A 21350-nucleotide genomic window follows, 5' to 3' on the forward strand; every position below is an offset into this window, starting at 1 on the left:
TATCATACACAGAAATAAAAAATTTACATTTTAAATATAACTTTCAAAACATCAAAATGTTTATTTTCATTTCAGCCAATCACTTAAAAACCTACCTTAGAGACGCGTCTCAACGGGATCGGAATTATTTGTTTGTGGTGTTTTGGCGCCCCCTAGTGGTGACAAGTGGCACTAAAGTGCGATTTTCAAATTATCGCTATCTGTGAAGGTGAAAGGGGAACTTTCAGTAACACTATCGGGCATTGATTGATACGTGTTTAAACTATAAATGAGTCAAGCGTATTTTTGGTGCGTCGTCAACTGATTTCCTCGTCTTTAAGTGGGAAGAACGGAGGAGGCGGCCTGTCAGAATAGCGAGCTTTTCTGTGCTGCAGTACCGACTTTGACCACAGGGGGCGCAGCGCTCAGAACACAAATGAAAAGAGCCGAAGGCTCGGGAGACAAAGTTGAGGCACGGATGAGATAAAGCGCCTCTTAATGGTTAAAATAAGTTACAGATACCAACCGTGGCCCACAACACCCCTTATTTAAAGTTAACAGTATTTTTTTTCGGGAGGGGGCGCCAATCATTCACAAAAGAAGGATTTATAGAGAATTTTAGAGTCAAAATCATAATCGGAGACACTTGGGATTCTGCTTGGCTTTAAATTCAAAGACATTGTCCATCTAGAGAATCTCATGAATGCTCCAAAGATATTCAGCGTCCGTTTCCAAGGGCATTTTAGTTTATTTGAAATCATTTGGTCGTTTGGACGTTTCCGTAGGAGAGGGAGGATATCTATCTTAACCTGCGTGGAACTCTTTGTAACTGTCAGGCGTCCCTCGAGTTCGGACGTATTTCGAGTAGAAATGTCGCGACTCACTTTGGGAAAATAATTTACGACAAAAGGCAAAAATGGCGGAGGCGAAACAGCCCAAAATCAGAAGCTAAGCTGCTCGCTACTCAGTTTGTTAGCCAACTTCTATTGAGTGGATTTCATTTCGATCCAGGTAGGAGTTAACGGCTTTCGGACGAGAAGACGGAACCGGAACCGAAGCCGGACTAGCCTGTTGCTAGCGGTTGTTTACATATTTAGTCTCGGAATTCAAACGCCAGGATCTGGACGGTTGCATTAAAAATAAACAATATTTCCCTTAAACAGAGAATTATACATCTAAAATACACTTTGAAATCCTTTAAAGCGCGGTTGACTTACATCTCCTCGAGTATTTTCACTGCGATTGAACCCGAAACACAATCGGACAAGGTCATGTTGATGTTTACCCTTTGACCCTGCAAAGGTTTAATCTTTAAACATCAAAATAAAGCTCTGCATGTGAAAAGCAGACAGTCGTGGCTGCAGGGCCCCTGGTTGTCCGTCGAAAGGAGCCCCAAACAGCCGTCTGTTTGTGATTTCTACCCGCATGCAGGTGTGCGGAAGTGCCGCCTGTCCGCTCCGTCCAGGTCTCCCTGGATGTCGGGCCTCGGAGCTTCACCCAGGAGTCCACATTTTATTCAGAATTCTTTTATTTCACCCCGTGTCCAGAAAAATGTATTTGCAGATGAAGTTTTCCACGTGTCTTCAAGCTTCCTACAATTTGATTGAATATTGGATCTTCTTTTCCTTTGGGCTTTTCCCTTCAGGGTCTCCTCAGCGAGGCCACCTTCTCCATCTCACCCTGTTCTCTGGATCCTCCTCTCTCTCTACGTCCATAAATCTTCTCTTTGGTTTTCCGTGATCTCCAATTCCAGCATCCGTCTACCAATGTATTCACTCTCCTCCTCTGTACACGACCCAACCATCTATGACCTTCTCTCCAGAACATTTAACATGTGCTGTTCTTCTGAGAGACTCATTCCTGATCCTATCCATCCTGGTCACTCCCAAAGAGAACCTTAGCATCTTCATCTCTGCAACCTCCTGCTCTGCTTCCTGTCCATCACTGCAGACAAGAAGGGGCTCAGGGCAGATCCCTGATGGGAGTCCCACCTCCACCTTGAACTTCTCTGTTACCCCTACAGCACACCGTACCAGTGTCTCGCAGCGAGCATACATGTCTTGCACCAGTTTGACATACTTCTCTGCCACTCCAGACTTCCTCATACAATACCAGAGCTCCTCTCTTGGCACCCTGTCATATGCTTTTTCTAGGTCTACAAAAACACAATGCAGCTCCCTCTGGCCTCTGTACTTTTCTATCAGCATTCTCAACGCAAACACTGCATCTGTAGTACTCTTCCTAGGCATGAAGCTATACTGCTGTTCACAAATGCTGGCGTCCGCTCCCGCGTCCGTCTAATTTCCACTACTCTTTCCCATAACTTCATTGTATGGCTCATCAACTTTATCCCTCTATAGTTGCCACAATTCAGCACATCCCCTTTATTCTTAAAAATAGGCACCATCATACTTTGTCTCCATTCTTCAGGCATCTTCTCACTCTCTAAGATCCTGTTGAATAATCTAGTCAGAAAATCTACCGCTGCCTCTCCTAGACGCTTCCACACCCCCAAAGGTATATCATCAGGACTGATTCAATGTTCAATGTATCTCTGAAAATCAACTTGACTCCAGAAATGAAACCTTGAGAAAATCTTCTCCCTGGGATGGAGCCCACAGGTCAGAGAATTGTTCCCGACGAGAATCGTGTCATTACAGCGCCTTCATCTTCCCTTTTTCTGCAGCTCGGCAACCATGAGCAACCCTCTGAGGGCAGAGGTGGTTCGGCTCTACAAGAACGTGAGTGTTCATTTCAAGTCATTTATAGGTTTGAAACAACTTTCAGATGACGTCTTGAGGAAGACGGTATTTTAAATCCGTGTCTGATTATTCTCTTCCTTTGATTTCAAACTCATTTCCTGCAGATTGTTAATCCTCAGCTGCTATTTATCTGATTTCCAGCGACCAAACCTGCTGCTTCTGACTTTCCCCTCAGCTGCTTCATCTCGGCAAGGAATATCCTAAAGGCGGCGACTACTTCAGGGACCGTCTGAGAACAGCTTTCGCCAAGAACAAGTCCGTCCAGGACCCCGAGAAAATCAAGGAGATGATCGCCAGAGGCGAGTACGTGGCCCGGGAGCTGGAGGCGCTGTACTACCTGCGGAAATACCGAGCCATGAAGAAGCGCTACTACGAGGAGTAAACGGAGCAGAGACATGAGACGAGGACAGAAAAAACAAAAAGCCTTTATTTAATTTGTCAAACGCGGCCGAGGATCCCTCGAAGAGCGACGGGCGCCGCCCCTGTAGATGTTTAGCAAAAATCGTTCAATTAAAAAATGTAAAAACACCGGCTAAAAGTCCATCAATCCTCTTTGTCCAGCAGGGCAGAAACAGTAAAAAATGGTCTGGGGTCAGAGGTCAGGGGTCAGAAGGCGTGGGGTCGAGGGAGGCGCCGTCGGCCAGATTGGCTCTGCAGATGGGACAGGTCGTGTTCTCCTGTCCGGAAACACCAAATAAATCAAGCGGTGTTTAATGGCCTGAGACGGTTGCGCTTGCTGCTAGCATCGGGTGCTATTAGCTTCCAGCATTTACAGGTCGTCTCCCAGCTTCACTTAAAACACCTTTTCTTTCGGCTTTTCCCTTCAGGGGTCGCCACAGCAAATCAACCTTCTCCATCTAACCCTATTCTCTGTATGCTAAACTTTATATTAAAACCTTCAAGTATTCTACATTAGCAACATTAGCTTCCTGCTGTACACATTAGCCACTAACATAAGCTTCATAGCTTTCTTCCATCATTCCCAGCTAACATACTTTATCATTGCTGCTAATATTAGCTGCTAACCTTCTCTGCAGACACTGAACCGCCAGCTTATGATTACCTTTAACCAGCGGTCGATGCAGCGCACGTGGTAGTCATGGAAACAGGGCAGCATCCTCAGCTTCTCCCCGTCGGCGTATTCGCAGAAGCAGATCTGACACCTGTCCAATGGCGGTGGGTCATGTGAGACGTTGGACACGCGGCGGCGACGTGGAAGCGCGGCGGCGGCGGACTCACTGTGTGTTCCCACTGCTGCTGGCTGACTTGAAGGTCTTAGTGGGAAACCTCTGGATCTCCCTGCGGCTCAACTTCCTGGACATGACGGCACCCTGACGCTCCTCAAAGGCCAGCAGGGCCTGCAGGAGGTTAAGAGGAAGAAGAAGGAAGAACGTTAAAAGAATTAGGAATGGCTTTACAAATATAGCTTAGGTGAGAATGGAGTTTTATCTGCAGGTGAAGTGATACCTCATAGTCGTTTCCATCCATGTTGTCAAAAAGCTGCGGGGTTCTCCTCTGGTGCCGGGTGTTCACACCTTCACACACACACACACACACACACACAAAATTGATAACACAACAACCAATCAGTGGGCAAATAACAACCTGGTTTGGAGCAAATTCGTCTTGAACAGGTTTACTGATTTGTTAACAGAGGTTTGGGTTCTTTAACCTTCACCAGAACGTGTGTGTGTGTGTGTGTGTGTGTGTGTGTGTGTGTGTGTGTGTGTGTGTGTGTGTTCTCACCCTCCTGCATGCCTCCCAGGGGCGAGAGGGCCGCCAGCAGATGAGGCATCCAGTTGGACTCCATGTAGGGATGAAACTGCAAACAGAACTCACTGAAGTCACTGCCATGTCTGATGGCAGGTGTGTGTGTGTGTGTGTGTGTGTGTGTGTGTGTGTGTGTGTGTGTGTGTGTGTGTGTTCTCACTCGGTGGCGGCTCTGATGCTGATGGTGGTGGTGGTGGTGGTGAAGATGCTGCTGCCGGCTGTGCGAGTGGGCCTCCTCTTGGTCAAACTGAGCCTGAGGAGACGATATGAGCAACAATTTAAAGAGAATAATATTGATATATTGATATTTCAATAATAATTTGAAGGGATTTCAGCAGCTTCCTCTGACAAAGTTAGGAAAACAACTGTTCTGATATTAATAAAAACACATCAAAGTGAAATGTGTGCGTTTTCATTTCTGGTTTTCGCACATTTGAATGAATGAAAATGCAGCACAACACCTGGAGGCTCCTCGCCAGCGCCTCGTCTTCCTCCACCTGAACCAGACGAACCACCGCCGCCTCCTCGTCACTGATCACGATGTGCTCCGTCGCTTCTGTGCAAACAAAGAAGCGCCCGCTTATCTCCCCGCCCAATCACGGACCTCCCGACGGTCACGTGACATTCCGGCATCTTTAACGGGGAGCGTCCGCTCACCCGTGGAGGAGGTTCCCTGATCGCCGCTCAGCCACCGCCGCTCCTCCTCCGTCAGGAAGGACAGGGAGTCCAAGTCGACACGAGGTGGCGAAGCGCCGCCGAGGCGGCCGGGACCCGCCACAGTCGGCTCGTCCTCCGACGCCGGCGTGAGGTAGGAGGAGGACGAGGACGAAGAGGAGGACGAGGACGAGGTGGAGGATGAGGAGGCGGACAGCGGCGCCACGGGCCAGCCGTCCGGAGGGAAAACTGTCAGAGACGAGGCGGGAACGAAGCCGACGCCGCGATCGGCCGCCGCCAGCTTCCTGCGCTTGGACTGACGCGACAGGCTGCAATCCGGCCTCTCGGGCGACACGCTCAGCGCCACCTGCCGGCGGGAGGCCGTCAGTCGACGCTCTTCATAAGGATAACAAAGGTCAGAAGGGTCACAAGTCAAACCTCAGCGATCTGTCGGGGCTGTGCCGCGTCTCCACGGCGACCCACGGGACTCCGGCCTTCCTCGGCGGCTTGGCGACGCCTCCTCCGCTTGACGAGCTTCGGACTGAAAGACAAACAGGTCCGTCAGTTCGACAGGACAAACTCAGAGCGGCTGGACCCTCACGCCGTTTCCTAAATGCGTTGTATGAAGGTCCAGCCGTGGTGGACGCTGGTCCACTCCAACACTGAGATGATCGCTAACGAACACTGTGGAAAGAAAAAGTGAAAGTATCAAACAGAAAATGAAACCATGGAGGCTGGGAGTCCCATAATATGATGACACCACAACACCCCAGCTACTGTCGCAGTCGATTACAATCAAATGATTTGTACATTTGGTAAATATTCACAGAATGAGGGGCTGTGGACGAATAATATCACAAATACACACACTTTCCCTGTTTGTTTTCGTGATTCAAGGCGGGAGGCCGCGTCCTGCGGGTACCTGGGGGTCTCCGGGACCACGATGGACCGGTCATGGTACAGGACGTCGCCGGGCTCCAGCAGCAACCCGCGGTCCAGCACCCCGGGACTGTCCGGCTCCGACGAGCAGAGGCTCGGCTCGTCCATGGCCGCCGCCTCCGTCTAACACCAGGCTCCCGGCTTTAACCCCCGGGAGTTAGTCTCATATCAACCCGCGGGCGCAAGGAAAAAACCCCACGAAAAAACTTAAAGCTACTTTCGTTTAATCCAAATAGAAACACAAAGCCCGGATCTCTGAACTGGCTGACCCCGGCCGGTCGGAACCTCCTTAGCCCGGGAGAGAGCGCCGAGAGCCGGCTCGCTGTCACCGAACACCTACTGACTTACATGGAGGTTAGCATTAGCTGCTAGCACGGCGGGAAGGTAAACACAGCGGCTTTCCGGGAGTTGAACGGGGAACGCGAACCGACTTCCGGTGCCCGCAGCGAGAAAGATAAGTCATGGGATTTTCTGGGGGGGAAAAAAAAACATAAACTATGAATTTATCCCTCCTTCTTCGGTTCGAATGGCGAGCCGTGAGGACGGAGCGGAGCCGGAGCCCGAGCCGGGCGACAACAGGAAGTGCTCTTCCGAGAGGGGGAGCAGCTTCCGGTGCGCTCGCGAAAACTCCCGAAGCGTCACTATGGTGATGGAACGACGAAGGAATTATTGTTTATAAAAATGTGATAAAATTGGGGACTGGCGATTTTTGTCAATTCATGCTGATTTATGTTAATATAGAAAATATGGAACATTACATCTATGTTTTGGCTACAGAAGCGAGTCAGAGTGTTGGCGACTCTTCGCCATATTGTGAGGATCACGGAGGTCAGCTGGAGGTCAGCTTTTGTGATGCTCATTTATTCATTTATTCCTTAGCTGTACGGCTTATCGTGCACTAGCCAAGGTTTCCAATGAACCTCCTGCATGCTTTTGGAATGTGCGAGGGAACTGCAGAGCCTGGAGGAACATGGAGATCCCACACAATCGCGATCAACGCGAATCGCTGCTTATTGTTAAGTGTTGTAGTTGTAAATGACTGTTGGATCCAACACGGCGGCTCAGATGTACTAAAACCAGCGTTTGGCGCCTCCGTCCCGTAAATTTGTTTCGCCGGAACCGAGGGAACCGTATGACGGCATCGTAGCATCTGAGGGCCGGGGCTACAGTCCATCCGGGTGTCCGGCTGCACTTACTTGCTGTCGTCGCGTGACGGGATGGCGCAGGAAGTGGACGGGGCTCCCGGGTGTCCTGGGCGGTGAACGCCGACTGCTTCCCCTCTCCCTTCAGGACAGAGGACGGCGGTACGAGAGGAAACGCTCAACCATGTCAAGTCTATTTTATTCTTCACCACACAAATACAGTTTAAGAACTTAACAGCCCCGCCGAGGCCCTGTCTGAGCGCTACACAGAGCCAACTGTGACTTCTGTGAATCCGGCGCGTTCCGTCGAGACGTGACTTCGCCCCGCTCTCCCCTTTGTGATGTCGCGGAACGACGAGCGACGTCGCCCGGGTCCCGTGACATCACAAGCTTTGGGCGGTGTGGAAGGCCACCTTGCTGTGCCTGTCCTCGTAGGTGGGGAAGTTGTACTGGGAGAGCATCTGGGAGTTGTCGCGCAGCGTCGGCGGTCCCGGGCGGGCGGCGAGCGCGTTGCTGGCGCACTTCCTCTCCACCTCGCAGCAGTACTTGTCCGAGATGCCGGCGGCCCTCAGCTCGTGGAGCTTCTGCTGCTTGCACTCGTCCAGGCGCGTGCTCCTCTGCTGCTCGTCCTCGCGCAGCTTGTTGATCTCCATGATGTGCTTCTTGCGCTCGGCCAGCATGGAGCGCTGGTGCTCCTTGATCTGCTGCCGGATCTTCTCGGCGTACATCAGCGCCTTCTGGCGGCGGTTGGCCTCGTCCTGCTTGAACTTGTTGAGCGCGTCCTGCTGCACCTTCAGCACCCTCTCGAACTCGGCCTTCTGCAGGCTGGCCTGCTCGGCCAGGTGGCGCTCGGTGCAGCGGACCTGCTCCAGCCGCGCCACCCGCAGCTTCTCGTCCTCCTGCACCTTCTTGACGGCGAGCTCCTTCTGCTTGGCCCTCCACTCGCGGTCCTTGAGGGCCTGAGCCCGGCGAGCGTACTGCACGTCCTGCTCCGCCTTCTGGTCCAGGGCCTTCTTCTGCTCGGCCCGGAGCCTGGCCAGCTCCAGCTCCCTCTCCTTCATGATCCTCTTCTGCTCCTCCTCGCGCTCCTCCTCGCGCTTGGCTTTCATCTTCATGTACTCCAGGTCCTTCAGGTTGGCCAGCCGCTCCTCCTCCCTCCTCTTCTGCTTGGCCCGGATGCTCTCCGAGTTGATGCGCATCACCTCCTCCTGGAGTCGCTGCTGTTCCTCCCGCTTCTTCTCCAGCTCCCTCAGGTCCTCCCGTCTCATCCGCTCCTGGGTCTCCAGAAACTCGCGCTTCTCCTTTTCAATCAGGTCCCGCTGGACCTGCTTCTCCTGCTCGTGCTCCTTGATCTGGTCCAGGATGAGCTGCATTTCGTTGAACCTCTGCTTCTTGCGGAGCTCCTCCACCTGCTCCATCTTCTCCGAGAGACGCACCCTCTCCGTTTCCACCATGTTGTCCAGGCGCTTCTTCTCCTCCAGCTGCTCGAGCTGGATCTGCTTCCTCTCCTGGACCTGGGCGTCGCGCTCGTCGTTGCAGTGCGCCCGCAGGATCATCCTGTTCAGCGCCTTGATCTCGTCCTCCTCCTCCAGCAGGAGGCTTTTGGCTCGTTTCAACAGGCGCTGGTCGCGCTCCCGGTCCTCCAGCTCCTCCTGCGTGGGCGCCTTGGTCTTCTCCCGCGTCACGTCCGCCTCGTGCATCTTCTGCTTCATGAGATTGGCCGCCTCCAGTTTCTCCTCGTTGATCCGGCGGGCCTGCTGGTCCTTGGGGGGGTCGGTGCACCGCAGCATCTTCTCCTTGAAGACGTCGGAGGGCAGGACGGTGGAGTGGACGGGCGGGTCTTTGCGCGGCACCCGGATGGTGCGGATGTGATCCCTGTTGAGCAGCAGGATGGTTTCCGGCGCCGTGCCGATCATGGCCGCGCCCCCGAACAGGTCGTCGTTCACCTGCGCCGTGGGGGCTCGCATCCGGTACCGCCGATGTTTCCACGCGGTTTTGGAGCTGGTGGAGCTCATGGCGCGGGGGAGGCCTGGGTGGCGCGGGGGGAGGGGGCGGGCGCCGAAAACGTCAACTGAAACCCGGGTCGGTGGACGGCCGCTCGGTGCCGGTGTGTGTCTGTGAATTGCCCGCGCTGTGTGGACACTTCCTTATACAATATGACAAGTCTGTGACGTCACACAGCATCATAGCGGCCCTCGGCCTGCCGGGACAGCGGCCGCAGACGCGTTCACAGGAAAGCTGTGTGACATCGCAGCCAACCGCCGCTCAAATGGCGCATGGAGAAAGAGGGGAGGAAAAGCACGGCGTTGTAATGCCGTAAACGATTGCACAGAACAAGCAAGGCAGCGGATGAGGTAAAGGCTCATCAGGCTGCAAAAAATGTCAAACATGTAAAGTGAATGAAACTTCCGTTAAGAAGACAAGAATAAAATGTGAAAAAGCACGTTTTGAAAAGAAACCCCGCTTTTTTTCGTTCAAATATCATCTTTCAGGACGTTCAGGCCTCGGTTCTTCTTCTGGGTTCTTCTGTCTTGATGGCAAAAGCACGACACCGCTACCTGCTGGCCCGGGCTGATGCTGCAGCTCGCAAGAAGCCTGCCGCGGCAAGAACTGTATTTCCAGATATGTCTGTTTTTGAAAATATCTCAAGAGGATTTCTGACTAAATTCAGATCCTGGGTGTCAATGAAATCCCTCCTCCACCTCTGACAATGTGGAGTTAAGGAATAACTGCAACTATATCCATAATATCAGCGGAAATATCAGAACAAATCTTTTACAAATGTGAAAAAAAAGGACCGATAATACGACATGTTCAACTTTGCTGGTTTAGCGACTGCTTTGTCGCCAGAGTATTTGTGTGCTTGAACTACCAGCCTGGATGACTTTGGAAAGCCTGTTGAACAGATGAGCTGAAGTTCCACGCCTTGAAATGTCAAGTTTTATTGTTTTCTGAATGACACATCTCAGCAGCACATGGCTTGAAGAGTCACACTTTATTTACAAAAATACTGAGAACCAGAGAGTCAAGGTGGCGAGGAAGCGTGACGGCGAATCAAGTTTTTTTTTATTTAATCCTACAGAGCAGCAGCTACGGGCTCCCGGCTGCATGATGGAACCGCAGCGTTACTGGCTTCTTCTTCCGAGCTACGGCTTTCGCCACGGCAGGTGTGTGTGTGTGTGTTTGTTGCTTTGTCAGGCGCGTGTCCGAGACCCTCCTCCCCCGGTTCGGTGTCCGAGCGGCGGGGCGGCGGCGGCGGCAGAAGCGGCGACGTCTACTTTCTGCGGCGGGCGGCGGCTCCCTTCTTGCTGCTGTGATGGGAAACATTAAAAACAAGCAGAGGCGTCAGAGTTCCGACTTTACTTTGCAAATTTGGCTTTAGCTTGAAATCTTTGACTCGTCGTTCCTGCAGGGATGCTGGGAGGCTAGCGTTTAGAAGAACTCTTGTAGAGATTACAACAACTTCCTGACAGGGTTGTTTCAGGCCCATTCAAGACAAATTTTTCCGTGGTCGAGGGTGAAAATGAAATGCAGCGGGCGTTCTGGTTCCTCAACGCTAACATGCGGCGTTCCAGAGGCGTACTTACAATTTACTGAGCTCCTCCACTCTCTTGCGCAGGGTTGTGACCTGATGGAAGCAACGGCACAACGTTTAGTCCTTCAGACCCAAGGACAAACTCCTTCTGGATCACTTTTTTAAGTCTAAAGTTCATTTGAAAATGTCCCATACTAACAACAATAATGATAACAATAAAAATGAGAAGATCTATCATTTCTGAGATGAACATTTTGGGGGGAAAACAGGGTTCAATATCGATTTATTTCACTATTACAGAGACAATAATCTTTATGTATTGAACAAATTAGATCAAAATGTTAAAGCCAAAACAAAACACGTTTTGTTACCTCACATTCTGAATGAAAAATTTCAGTCTTCTTTCTGACTAGAAATGAGTAAAAGTCCCTTTGGAGTTCATGCGTCGGACCTCGAGTGAACATCAAGTACTAAGTGTTGGTCCTTCCTGGAAACCGGCAGCTCTCACCTCGTACTTCTGCCTCTTCAGTCTCTCCATGTGGTCGAACTTCTCAGACTCCAGCTGACACATCCAGTCGTGCAGCTCGTTGATCTTGTCCCTGCAGGACACGAGCAGGTGAGTCCCGGGAACCCAGTCTTGGTGTGTGTGTGTGTGTGTGTGAGTGTGTGTAGGCCTACTTGAGCTTGTCCTCGTTCAGATGGTCGATGTTGAGCTGCTTGCGTCTGGCAGCCAGGATCTTCTTCTTCTTCTCTCTCTCGGTTTCCTTCTTTCCACCTCTCTTCTGGTCGGCCTGGTATTAAAACACTTGCGTTAGCATGTTAGCCATCATCGACCTCCTGTGTGTGTGTGTGTGTGTGTGTGTGTGTGTGTGTGTGACTGACCCTCTGCAAGTGGCTGCTGTAGTTGGAGCCCATGCTGGAGAGGGCAGATTTCTTCTTGGCCTCCTCATCTGCCTTCTTCTTGGCATCAGCCTCCTCCTTGATCCGCCGCTCCTCCTGGTTCACACACAGGGAACCACCAGGATGAGGAGGCGTGGATGATCAGTTATGAAAATAATAAAAAATACGCGTGTTCATAATCGGATGAGTCACCTCGCGCCTGGCCTGGCGCTCCTTCTCCTTCTCAGCGCGGACCCTCTGCTGCTCGGCCCTCTCGGCGCGACGCTTCTCCTGCAGGGAAACCACAAAGTTGTTTGAAAAAAGAAAAAACACAATTTCACGTTCGGAGCCATATATTACATTTTTGTTTCAACATCTATGTTTCACTCACAATCCTCTCCTTGAGAGCGATCAGCTCCTCCTCCTCCTTCTTCCTGCACTCGAAGTGAGCGTCGATCAGGGCCTGCAGCTCGATCAGGTCCTTGTTCTGACGTTTCTTCTGGATGTCCTGCAGGGACGGAGGGAAAGGCGTGTGGGACGTCCCGGACCGTGCGGCGGCTTCGGGGGGGCGGGAAGGGGGCGATACTCACGTCAAAGTCCACTTTCTCACCGTCGGGGATCTTGGGAGCGCTGGGCCTGCGGGAGGGTCAACGTTACCGCTCGGACGGTCACAGAGAAGCCGAACGACCGGAGGCCGCCTCAGGGCCGGGCGGCGACATCCCATAAGTCAACCGGGGATCGTGCGTCTACATAACCGATTTTCACATCTGGAAGTTACTTTTGAAACGGATCTGCGGAGCGCAGGCATCTTAATTTCCTGTTCAAATGAAGACGGAACCCAGAAATTCCAACTGAAATACCGCCGTACGTTCTCACAGAGCTTCGAAATAGCGTTGCTCAAAGAGCCGCCGTGCAAAAATACAAAAAAAGGTGATCCTTTGTCACAGAGAACGGTGACGCTGAGGCCGATAGGGTTGAGCGCAATTATCTTCGGATTTGTTTTTTAAAGTGACGGCGAGCCTAAAACCTAACTTTTGGAGGTTTAACAGAAAGCGGCAGGGTTGCGGCCCAGCCCCGAGGCGGAGACGTGCGGCGGGACGCTTACTTGAACTTGGGCTTCTCCTCTGCGGGTCCGGGGAGGATGAGGAGGGGAAAGCACAGGTGTCGGGGTTAGAAACCAGGAGAGGGCGGCTCTACACCTTCAGCTCTGAGCTGCGGGGGTTAGAGGGGCAGCTACGGGGGTGGAGGAGGGGGGCCGGGGTGATAACGCTCCAGCATTACACACTATCACACTATGTGATGCATTTAAGAGCTCCTTCGTCGTTACCTGAGTGCGTTTGTCTGGGGCGTCTTTTGTTTTCTTGACATTTTTTTGGGTTTTTACAGAACAAGCAGGCCAAACACCACCCCCTGCCCAGCCCCGGGTTCCTCGCTGTTGTTTAACCCAAGGTTCTGGCGGCGCCATGCCATGCAGATGACGAGGCACACAGCACGATTACAGGTGGGGTCGCTGTTAGCGCTTCATATTCTCTCACCCTTTGTCTCCACCTCCCTCCGCTAACATTGACGTCGGTGTGTGTTTGGGCTCAGGAACCGTCCAATTAGCCTGTTTGCATCTCTCCACCCCCCCAGAGTACAGACATCCCAAACCATGACGACAGATTTTCAGATTCAATCACCATTTTTTTTGTTGTCTTTTTGTTGTTTTTCTTTTTTATAAAGAAATGAACATACCTTCCTCTTCAACGGCCTCTGCATGCAGCAAGCATCCAGGACAAAAAGCAGAACAGATAGAGTGTTAGCGGTCGCGCCGGGAGCAGTGAAGTCAACCTGCTCAACACAACCATGGCTAATCCCTCGTCCCCCCCGCCTCCCAGCCAGGAGGAGGGGGGGAGGCTCTACGCAATAATCAATAATCAATAATCAAAATGGCTGGGACAACAAAAAAAAAAAACAGAAAAGACCACAGGTGCAGTTTTGGAGGCAAAGAATATCCAGAGGGAACTGGAGTCCATTACAGTTTTATCTTTCTTTTCTTTGTAAAAATAGATTATTAGTTTCTACATTTCTTCAATTTCCCATGTTGCTATCGATATTCTTAAAATTCCTGTCTTGTTTTAATTGAATTCTGATGACAAATAATTCGAATCAGCTGTTTCTTCGTGTCCCTGCAGATCCATGTGTTTATCTGCTCCACTGTTTCTTGGAAATGGATAAAAACGTCGTTGCAGATCGACTGATTAGCTCCTGCGTTTGGGACTAAGGCCTCAGGAGGAGACAGCGAGCCCACGTCGCTCAAACGGCACCTGTGGTGGAAACACGGCGTCTCTACGACAGCAGTCACATGATCCCAGACCGGTGGCGCTATCTTCTCTTCACTCTCCGAGATATCTTTCAAATCATCAGCTCGGTGAACAGGAAGTGAACGTCCTATCTCAACAGAAGCCCCGGCCCGTCCTCGTGGATTTTTAAGGATTGTGGTCGTGATGCTGGGACGGCGCCCGCTACGGCTTATTTTTACTGGCCGGTTGCGGCGTATCTCACTCTTCTCCCTCAACCCAACAGGAAGCCTAGCTAATTCTGGCTAAAATGATATTTTTAGTCGCACCGAACGGATGTAAATGTTATTTTATCTGTCATAAGAGTTATTCTTTTACGCCCGATGGAGCAGAAGCCGCCTACGGATCTGAGCGTTTACTGTTTTTCCTGGCAGCCGTGGCGATCCGTGCATCACTACGCTGCACCAGGGGATACCGGTTGGGTCTCCGTCCCATTCTTTGTTTTTAATTTTGAGAATTTAGAAAAAAAAAAGAGCCTCGATCCCGGTGAAATATAACGGCAAACTGTGAAAGCGGCCTGTTTCCATGATGGCAAAACAACTATGTAAATTCTTTGCTCAAAAAATGTGCAAACATTTTCACAGTGCGTGAGAACTAGATGGATTAAAAAAAAAAAAAAAGTGTTTCCACTTAAAAACCAAGAAAGCCTGCGTTGGCTTTAGAAGCAGCAGCGGCGTTGAACTAGCATCAGCCTCCTGACAGACGGGATGAAGAAGCGAGCATGTACGCTTTACAGAAGTACATGTCGTCCAGGACACGGCTGGTGGACCGCAACCGCAGGCCAGCTTTAGCACTTTAGCATTCGCGTTGCTACTTATTGCAATCTTGAAGTTTTAATGAATTAAATGTGGAAACATAATCGGAGTGCGACACCATTATCTGTAAAGATAATGACTGGTTGTCTTAGCCGCCATCCTTTTCTCACAATACGTACGATTCTATCTGATTCTATCCATCCTGCGTTGGCTTTCAAGCTAACATGAACCCGGAGAAGATAAACCGCGTGCTGGTTAAGCGGTAAAATTGACAAATGAACTTTTAACTTTACTTTCTCGACTTTAAAAGCACAATCTTATTGAACGGACTCCTATCATTTAACATTTTTTCACACTTTCCACTGAGTTTCGATTTCTCGCTGGTTTTTGCTATTGATATTTTGCGATGGTTTGGTCTACCGTTTTCCAATCAACTTTCTGGAATTCATCTTGTCAAGTACGGTGACTGTTTTGCTCACTGCATTAAAAACTACATGTCCCGTCATTAACAAGTATAGTTCTTCAGTATACCGTTTCTCCGAGATATCGGGCTGTTTTTTGCACGGTCTGCAGTGATCGGCCGCCGGCGGAACGGCTTTGGACTCGGTCCAGAGGTGAAAGGAAGGTAACGTTAGCATTAGCAGACGCGGTGAAGGGAAGGATGTCTGTCTGGCTGGCTGTATCCGGAGGAGTGCATCTATCGGCTGGGAAAGGATGACAGAATACCCCTCCCCTCCCCCCTCCCTCCTCCATGCCACATACCTTCAGGCTCAGGCTCAGGCTCTGGTTCTACCTCTGGCTCTGGTTCTGGTTCTGGCTCTGGCTCTTGCTCTGGTTCTGGCTCAGGCTCAGGCTCAGGTGCCGCCTCAGGGGCCACCTCTACTTCTACTTGTTCTTCTACTACCTCCTCTTCTACCTCTACACGGCATGCAGCGAGTCACCATGGGGGGAGAGGAGGGCCGGCGAGGGGGTTAATGGAAGCGGGAGAGATGAGGGGAGGGAAAGGGGGAAAGAGGAGGTGAGTAGATGAAAAGGGGAGATGTGAGGCAGTTGTTTTTGTTTGGGGAGGCTGCCGCCAGGTAGCGCTGAGGCGGGTGAGGAAGCAAGCAGTTAACGGAAGGAAAAGATAAGTTATCGACTCATCGATGGACAATTCGATCTGGAAGTCGTCGCGACACAAACATGGATGTATCGTACGCGGCGTCCGATTCGTTTTCCGGGATAAAAATGGTTTTCGATAACCGCGACGAGCTCGAAGGCGGCTCATTCCCGAGTTCCGGAAGCAGATTACCAGATGTTCCCTGCAATGGAGGGCGGGGAACCAAGACAACAGGCTGGCAGATCGGTAGCCACCAAAACAAAAACAACAAACAGACAAAATAAACAAACCCTTTCTCCTGTCTAAGAAATGTTTTCGGGTCACGCCGCAGGTTCCGGACTTCTACACGGGGGACGGCCGCGCTCGCGATTTTATATTTCGTCTACTCGGTCGGTCGCTGCGCTCGGGGGGGGTTTATCAATACATCCATGAGTGCGACTATGTGTGCCAGAGACAAAGGGGGAGGAGGTCACGGTCCTGTCAAAAGTCTCATTTTCAACTTGCGTCTCCGCCAATCGAAGCTAGCGTTAGTGTTACCCAGCATGCCACAAGGAAAATTTAAAAATCGAAAGAAGTGAAAATTCGTAGGCCGGAGGTGAGAACACACGTCGTCCAGAGCGACCGTTACAATTAGTAGCGAGACTTATCATCGGGGGTCTGCAGGCTGCGGCTTACCATCGTATTCTTCACGTCCGTCCGAGAAAGAAAAAGGAGCAGAAGTACATTGTCAAAAGATCCCGTTTGTACCCGGTTCTGACAGAACACAAGAGGCGGGTACACCCGGGATCCATGCTAAGCAAAGGCGGCACGGTCCCCCGCCCCGACCCCCCCGAGCGCCACGGCATCAGAGGGGCGGCGGCGGGGATCGTATCCGCGGGGACATGCAGAGCCGCAGGTCTCGCGGCCGACGGGACGGCGCGGATTCGCCCGATAGCTCGTTTATAAACGGGCTTTTCTTTTCCCGAGGGGCTCGTTCCGCGCCGGCCCGTCGGCGGCGAGGGCGTCTGCAGCCATGCTACAGCCGGACGATGAATACTGATGGCGGTTCGCTTCGGCCAAGAGAGCGAGAAGAGTTCCACGGCTCGAGTCGAGCCAAAACTCTGCCGATTCATTTTTTGATTTTCTTTACTGTGGACGGAAAACCGGTTAGGAGTCAAGGGTCAAAAAAAAAAGGTGTGATTTTAGCATGGAACTCCGGACTGTACCTGGACCCTCGTCTTAGGACGGACAGGAGAGGACGGGCCACTTACCCTCCACCTGATCGCTGCAAACACAAGAGAGGGAGGAGGTTCGGTCATGGTCGACATTCACAGCTGAGCACGTGACACAATCGTAACGGCGTGCACGAGGGAGAGGTTTGCACCGCAGGGTCCCTGCCGGGTTCTACCCACATCTTAACTTCACCTGTTTCGGACACACACTCCTAACAGAACCCAATACTTCTGTCAGTGAATGTGAAGTTTCAATTTGCCAACTCGTGATTAGTTAACAGCTAAAGCCTGACGGGCGGCTGTGGTTCGAACTTGACGAGTCGTCTTCCAGTCGTAGTTAACTATCACCTGGTTATGTCTCTTCCTCCAAACCACTTTCAGACAGTCACTCCTTTGGCTGAATAAACGCCGGATATTTTGGTTTAAAGATGAGAGATGAGAACAACTTTATTTATCCCGAAGGAAATTGTTGTGCCAGAGTTTCAAGCAAAAACACAACAATAATAGATAATAGTAGGAAGGAGGGAGAATAAGAAATACAATAAAATATAAATTGTCAAGGTTCAGGCTATCAAGTGTTTTAAGGTCTTAAAGTACAAAGATTTGGAGAGTCCCTTCGGCTGAGGGGAGAGGAATTAGAAAGTCTGATAGCCTCAGGTCGGAGTAAATTCAATTCACTAAATTGTTACTACAGCAAGAAGAAGTAAATAGAAAAATAGAAGTAGAGAATTTAGGAGAAAGAGACACTAAGGTGAGGAGAAACTCTGGCAGGCAGCTGCCCGAGACAGCGCTGGAAGTAGATTCCGGTAGATTAAAGTAGATTAGATTAAAAGAAATCAAGCTGATCCTGGATGAAAACAAATAAATACTTCAATTCAAAACACATTAAATGTTAATGCGAATGCGTCCGGCCTCTCAGAACCCCCCCAGGCTAACCTCCCCCTGGTGACAGATGGTTGACTGCAGACTGAGGGAACTTACACTTCTTCAGTGTCAGACATGGTGACTGTGGACTTTGCAACCTGCGGAGAAAAGAGAGCAGAAATAAAAATCCCGAGGAGCAGGAGGATGGTGAGAAGGTGTATTTATAGTGCAGGATTAAGTTGCATGTCTTAAATATGTTCTCCCTCCGGACCCGCCCAGACAAACCCCACCCTGCTGGCACGCAGTTATTTCAGCCCCCCGACACTAAAAAAAAACCCCTCTCAAATGTAATTAAATGAACAGATTTAGTGAGACTTAATTTGTTATTAATATAAATTCAATTATTATTGCCCCACTTCTGATGACAGCTCCCATAATGGACTTTAATGAACATATTGCGTTAAAGCAAGGATATCAGAAATATAAATCAGAAAACTCAACGATAAACATCTGAAAAGGAGAGATAAACACTTGTTTCTTAAAGGTCATCTGGTATTTTGGTTTCCAACTTGTAATAAAACAATGATATATGGAATCTTTGGTGAATACAGTGAAACCTTCTGTATTTATTATATCGGAGTTTAAAGCAAATATCGTTGCCTTTTGAATGATCTAATGTCGTGGATGTTTTTAAACGCTTTCCTTATCTGGTGATCTGGGGGGTCAAAAGCAAACAGCCCCGGTGTTTCTTAATTTAATCCGCGGCAGATTAGTCGCCCATTAGCCTCGTTAGTGCAGGGGGGCCAGCGCCGCCATCCCACCGCCTCGAAAAACTATTTCCGACGGACAGCTGCGAGGGTTCCGGGTCCGGTTTCAGCGAACCCGGCGGCGGCGAAGATTAGTTTCCACCGTCCGCGTAATTCCACCTCCATCTCCTTATGTGGCCGTCGGGCCTCCACATGGTCCCTTCAATCATATCCTCTGCTGACAGGGGCCAGTTTGCTTGAGAATTAAAATAAACCCTGCAGAAGGTCAAAGGTCTGGTGGCCCCGGGGTTCCTCGCGCCGCCCTTTTTTAAACCCGGTGAAGCGGAGCCCCCGTCCCGCGTGGCGCCGGAGCCTTCGGATCTACATCTTGGCTCCCGACCGCGGGGTTGAAGTGTTTATCCTCATGCTTTGCACGCCGCGGACACCGGGGCTGTTTACAGCTCCACTAATGAACATTGACACCTCCGCTATTTCTTTTTTGTTTTAAATCATTTACATATCAAACCCTTTTCCTCGGCCGGTGGGAATCACGTCAAAATGGGACTTTTTTTTCTAAAAAGGACTCCGCCTTCTCTGAGACCCTTCAGAGGTTGGAAGGTTTAATCTGTGATGTGAGAGCAGATTAGCAGTCAAAACAATGTGATTCCTTCAGCTCAGGAGGGATCTCTGCTGCTGCCCTGATATCATCGCCTCCGTCAAACCGGGCAGCTGCTCTGGGGGGGGGGGCCCTCTAGAGGGCGCCAAACTCACAAATCATGTCATCGGCCAATCACGGTTTATCCCGCGATCTAATCGGCTCCGATAAATGACCGCGAAACTACCATTAAGCTACCGAACAACTGGGACACTTAAACAAAACTCCCTCTCAGGAGGAAACGTTTAATTACAATAACATCACAGGGAAGTTTAGAACAATTTACATTTTCCGACTCATGTTTTAAAATCTACTTTTAAATGATTTTTTGATACTTATTGGAAAACGTTTTTAAGATAAAAAAAAAAAGATCGACCCGCAAATTACCTCCAGCTTGCAAGAAATTACAGAAAACTGGAGAGAAAAAAAAAAAATGCATTTACAGAAAAAGGGATTTTTTTAAAAGAAAACTTTTCTAAAGAATAAGAGGAACTGGAGATGGACCTGTCAAGAAGAAAACGTATTCAAAGTAGGAAAGTTGGAAAATCTTTAAAATGACAGCAAAATTTGCTTAAAGTCACATCAAATCCGGGAAAAAGCGATGAAAATTTTGAAATAGCAGTAAGTGATCGATGGATTAGTGATAAATGTGCAACGGCAGAGGGCCGTCGGTGTCATCTTGAGATGATGTGAGAAGCTTTATGAAAGGCGGCCTGTAAATCCCTGCGGTATGGATCACCTGGCCTCCACCCAAACCGCCACAGAAACGCCAACCGCCCTCCGCAGCGTTTTACGCTGGATTTGTTTGAAACACGTGTGATTCAACCATCGGACCCCGGGAGCGGCTTCGCGGCGAGGTCCGACCCGGCCGCTCGCCGCCTGGCTCCCCCTGACCCCGCGTCCCTGCCGCCATCCTTACCTCAGAAAAGCTGAAAGAAGAGAGCTCCCTGCGGGCCGAGACTGGCTCTAAGGCTCTGCAAAGTTGCCGGGCTGATTATGTCCTTCTGTTATAGTGACACTCGATCCGCTCGGCCTCCTCATTGGCCGAGACGCGGGGTCCGGGAGGCGAGGACCGGGCGCCGTCGGGGCAGAGTTCACGCCTCCGGGTTGAGCTCCCCCCCCTCCCGCCATTCCTTCCAGCCGCGGTCGCTCAATAAGGAGATGGAAAGGTCGAGCGTTAAGGAAGGAGGCTCAAGTTTGGAGAAAGGGAAGGGGGCAACCAAGACGCCCCTCACCCTCGAACTTCTCCACCGCCCCGCCGAGGGGTTGCTATTCTGGGGCGGCTGCATGAGGCAAGCACATTTCAGCGGAGAGCGAGAGCGGACCTGGACGTCAGGAGGCAGCTGGGGTTTCTCGGCTCCGCTCGCGTAAACATCGCAGAAGACGAGTCCGATCGCCCCTGAAATCGAGAGATAAAGAAATAAAAGATATAAATAAAGAACGGAGGGCCAACAGGGGGAGGTGTTTTCAGGGCCCGGGAGGAGCAGAGTTAAATCTTCCACGCCGATTCGGAGCGGATCCAAGTAAAAGGCTGCTGTTAGAAGAAATATGAACGTGTCACAAAACATCAATGAAGAAATTAAGAAAAAAAAAAAAAAACCCTAGAAAGTATGAGGAGATCTGAGAATGTGCTAATTGTGCAAAGACAACAAAGCTAAGCTAATCTATCAAGTATCACTATCAAGTATCAATAACAACGGGTGCGGGCAGATAAACAAAGACGTATGAAATAAATGAAGTGAAGCGTTCAGAGCATCTGATGTTTGTTGTCGCAGCGTTGATATGTTGTATGAAGGTTTTGAATTCCAGGTGGGATTAACAGGGTGTGCAGGCCCCGTTACAAGGGATCATGAGATTATGTAAGACGTGTAAAGACTCACGACACAATGTTTTCACGAGCCCTTCCTCTACACATTGATTTTCAGCTGTTTTGTTGCAATTCTTTTTAAAATTATTATTCCATTTATTTTGTGTTGCGACATATCTGGACCACACAGCAGATGTGAGTTTACATTTTCACA

General features: G+C 50.4%; 3 protein-coding genes and 1 pseudogene across 7 annotated transcripts; 1 reads left to right on the forward strand and 3 right to left on the reverse strand.

The window, feature by feature from the left end:
* The first annotated feature begins 818 nt into the window (after positions 1-818).
* On the forward strand, positions 819-3269 carry lyrm5b (LYR motif containing 5b). Its single transcript, XM_086149036.1, has 3 exons — positions 819-990; positions 2666-2720; positions 2917-3269. Exons 2-3 carry the CDS (start codon positions 2676-2678, stop codon positions 3121-3123), a joined length of 252 nt encoding a protein of 83 aa, XP_086005162.1. The 5' UTR covers positions 819-990; positions 2666-2675; the 3' UTR covers positions 3124-3269.
* LOC147232292 (uncharacterized) lies at positions 3147-6672 on the reverse strand. The gene is made up of 10 exons (XM_086149035.1): positions 6088-6672; positions 5604-5706; positions 5169-5532; positions 4973-5067; positions 4672-4764; positions 4488-4563; positions 4209-4276; positions 3981-4099; positions 3805-3904; positions 3147-3418 (listed from the first exon to the last, which is right to left on the reverse strand). The coding sequence occupies exons 1-10, from the start codon at positions 6210-6212 to the stop codon at positions 3341-3343; spliced, it is 1221 nt and encodes a 406-aa protein (XP_086005161.1). The 5' UTR covers positions 6213-6672; the 3' UTR covers positions 3147-3340.
* Positions 6673-7535: 863 nt separating this feature from the next.
* On the reverse strand, positions 7536-9261 carry LOC147232293 (cilia- and flagella-associated protein 45 pseudogene; annotated as a pseudogene).
* A 911-nt stretch (positions 9262-10172) lies between these two features.
* On the reverse strand, positions 10173-20458 carry LOC147232294 (troponin T, fast skeletal muscle isoforms-like). Of its 5 annotated transcripts, XM_086149041.1 has the most exons (14): positions 20249-20458; positions 18046-18086; positions 17104-17117; positions 15517-15672; positions 13395-13412; positions 12766-12784; positions 12251-12296; positions 12052-12168; positions 11874-11951; positions 11664-11777; positions 11460-11572; positions 11290-11380; positions 10834-10874; positions 10173-10557 (listed from the first exon to the last, which is right to left on the reverse strand). In XM_086149041.1, the coding sequence occupies exons 2-14, from the start codon at positions 18063-18065 to the stop codon at positions 10521-10523; spliced, it is 864 nt and encodes a 287-aa protein (XP_086005167.1). In that variant the 5' UTR covers positions 18066-18086; positions 20249-20458; the 3' UTR covers positions 10173-10520. The 5 variants fall into 5 exon arrangements, with proteins under 5 accessions (XP_086005167.1, XP_086005170.1, XP_086005171.1 ...); XM_086149044.1 differs by lacking the exon at positions 13395-13412; XM_086149045.1 differs by lacking the exons at positions 13395-13412; positions 15517-15672.
* Positions 20459-21350: the final 892 nt, after the last annotated feature.

This window comes from Fistularia commersonii, chromosome 7 (genome assembly GCF_037954325.1).
Source record: "Fistularia commersonii isolate RoL2024-O1a breed Wild chromosome 7, RoL_Fcom_v1.0, whole genome shotgun sequence".
In the NCBI taxonomy this organism is placed as follows: Eukaryota; Metazoa; Chordata; class Actinopteri; order Syngnathiformes; family Fistulariidae; genus Fistularia; species Fistularia commersonii.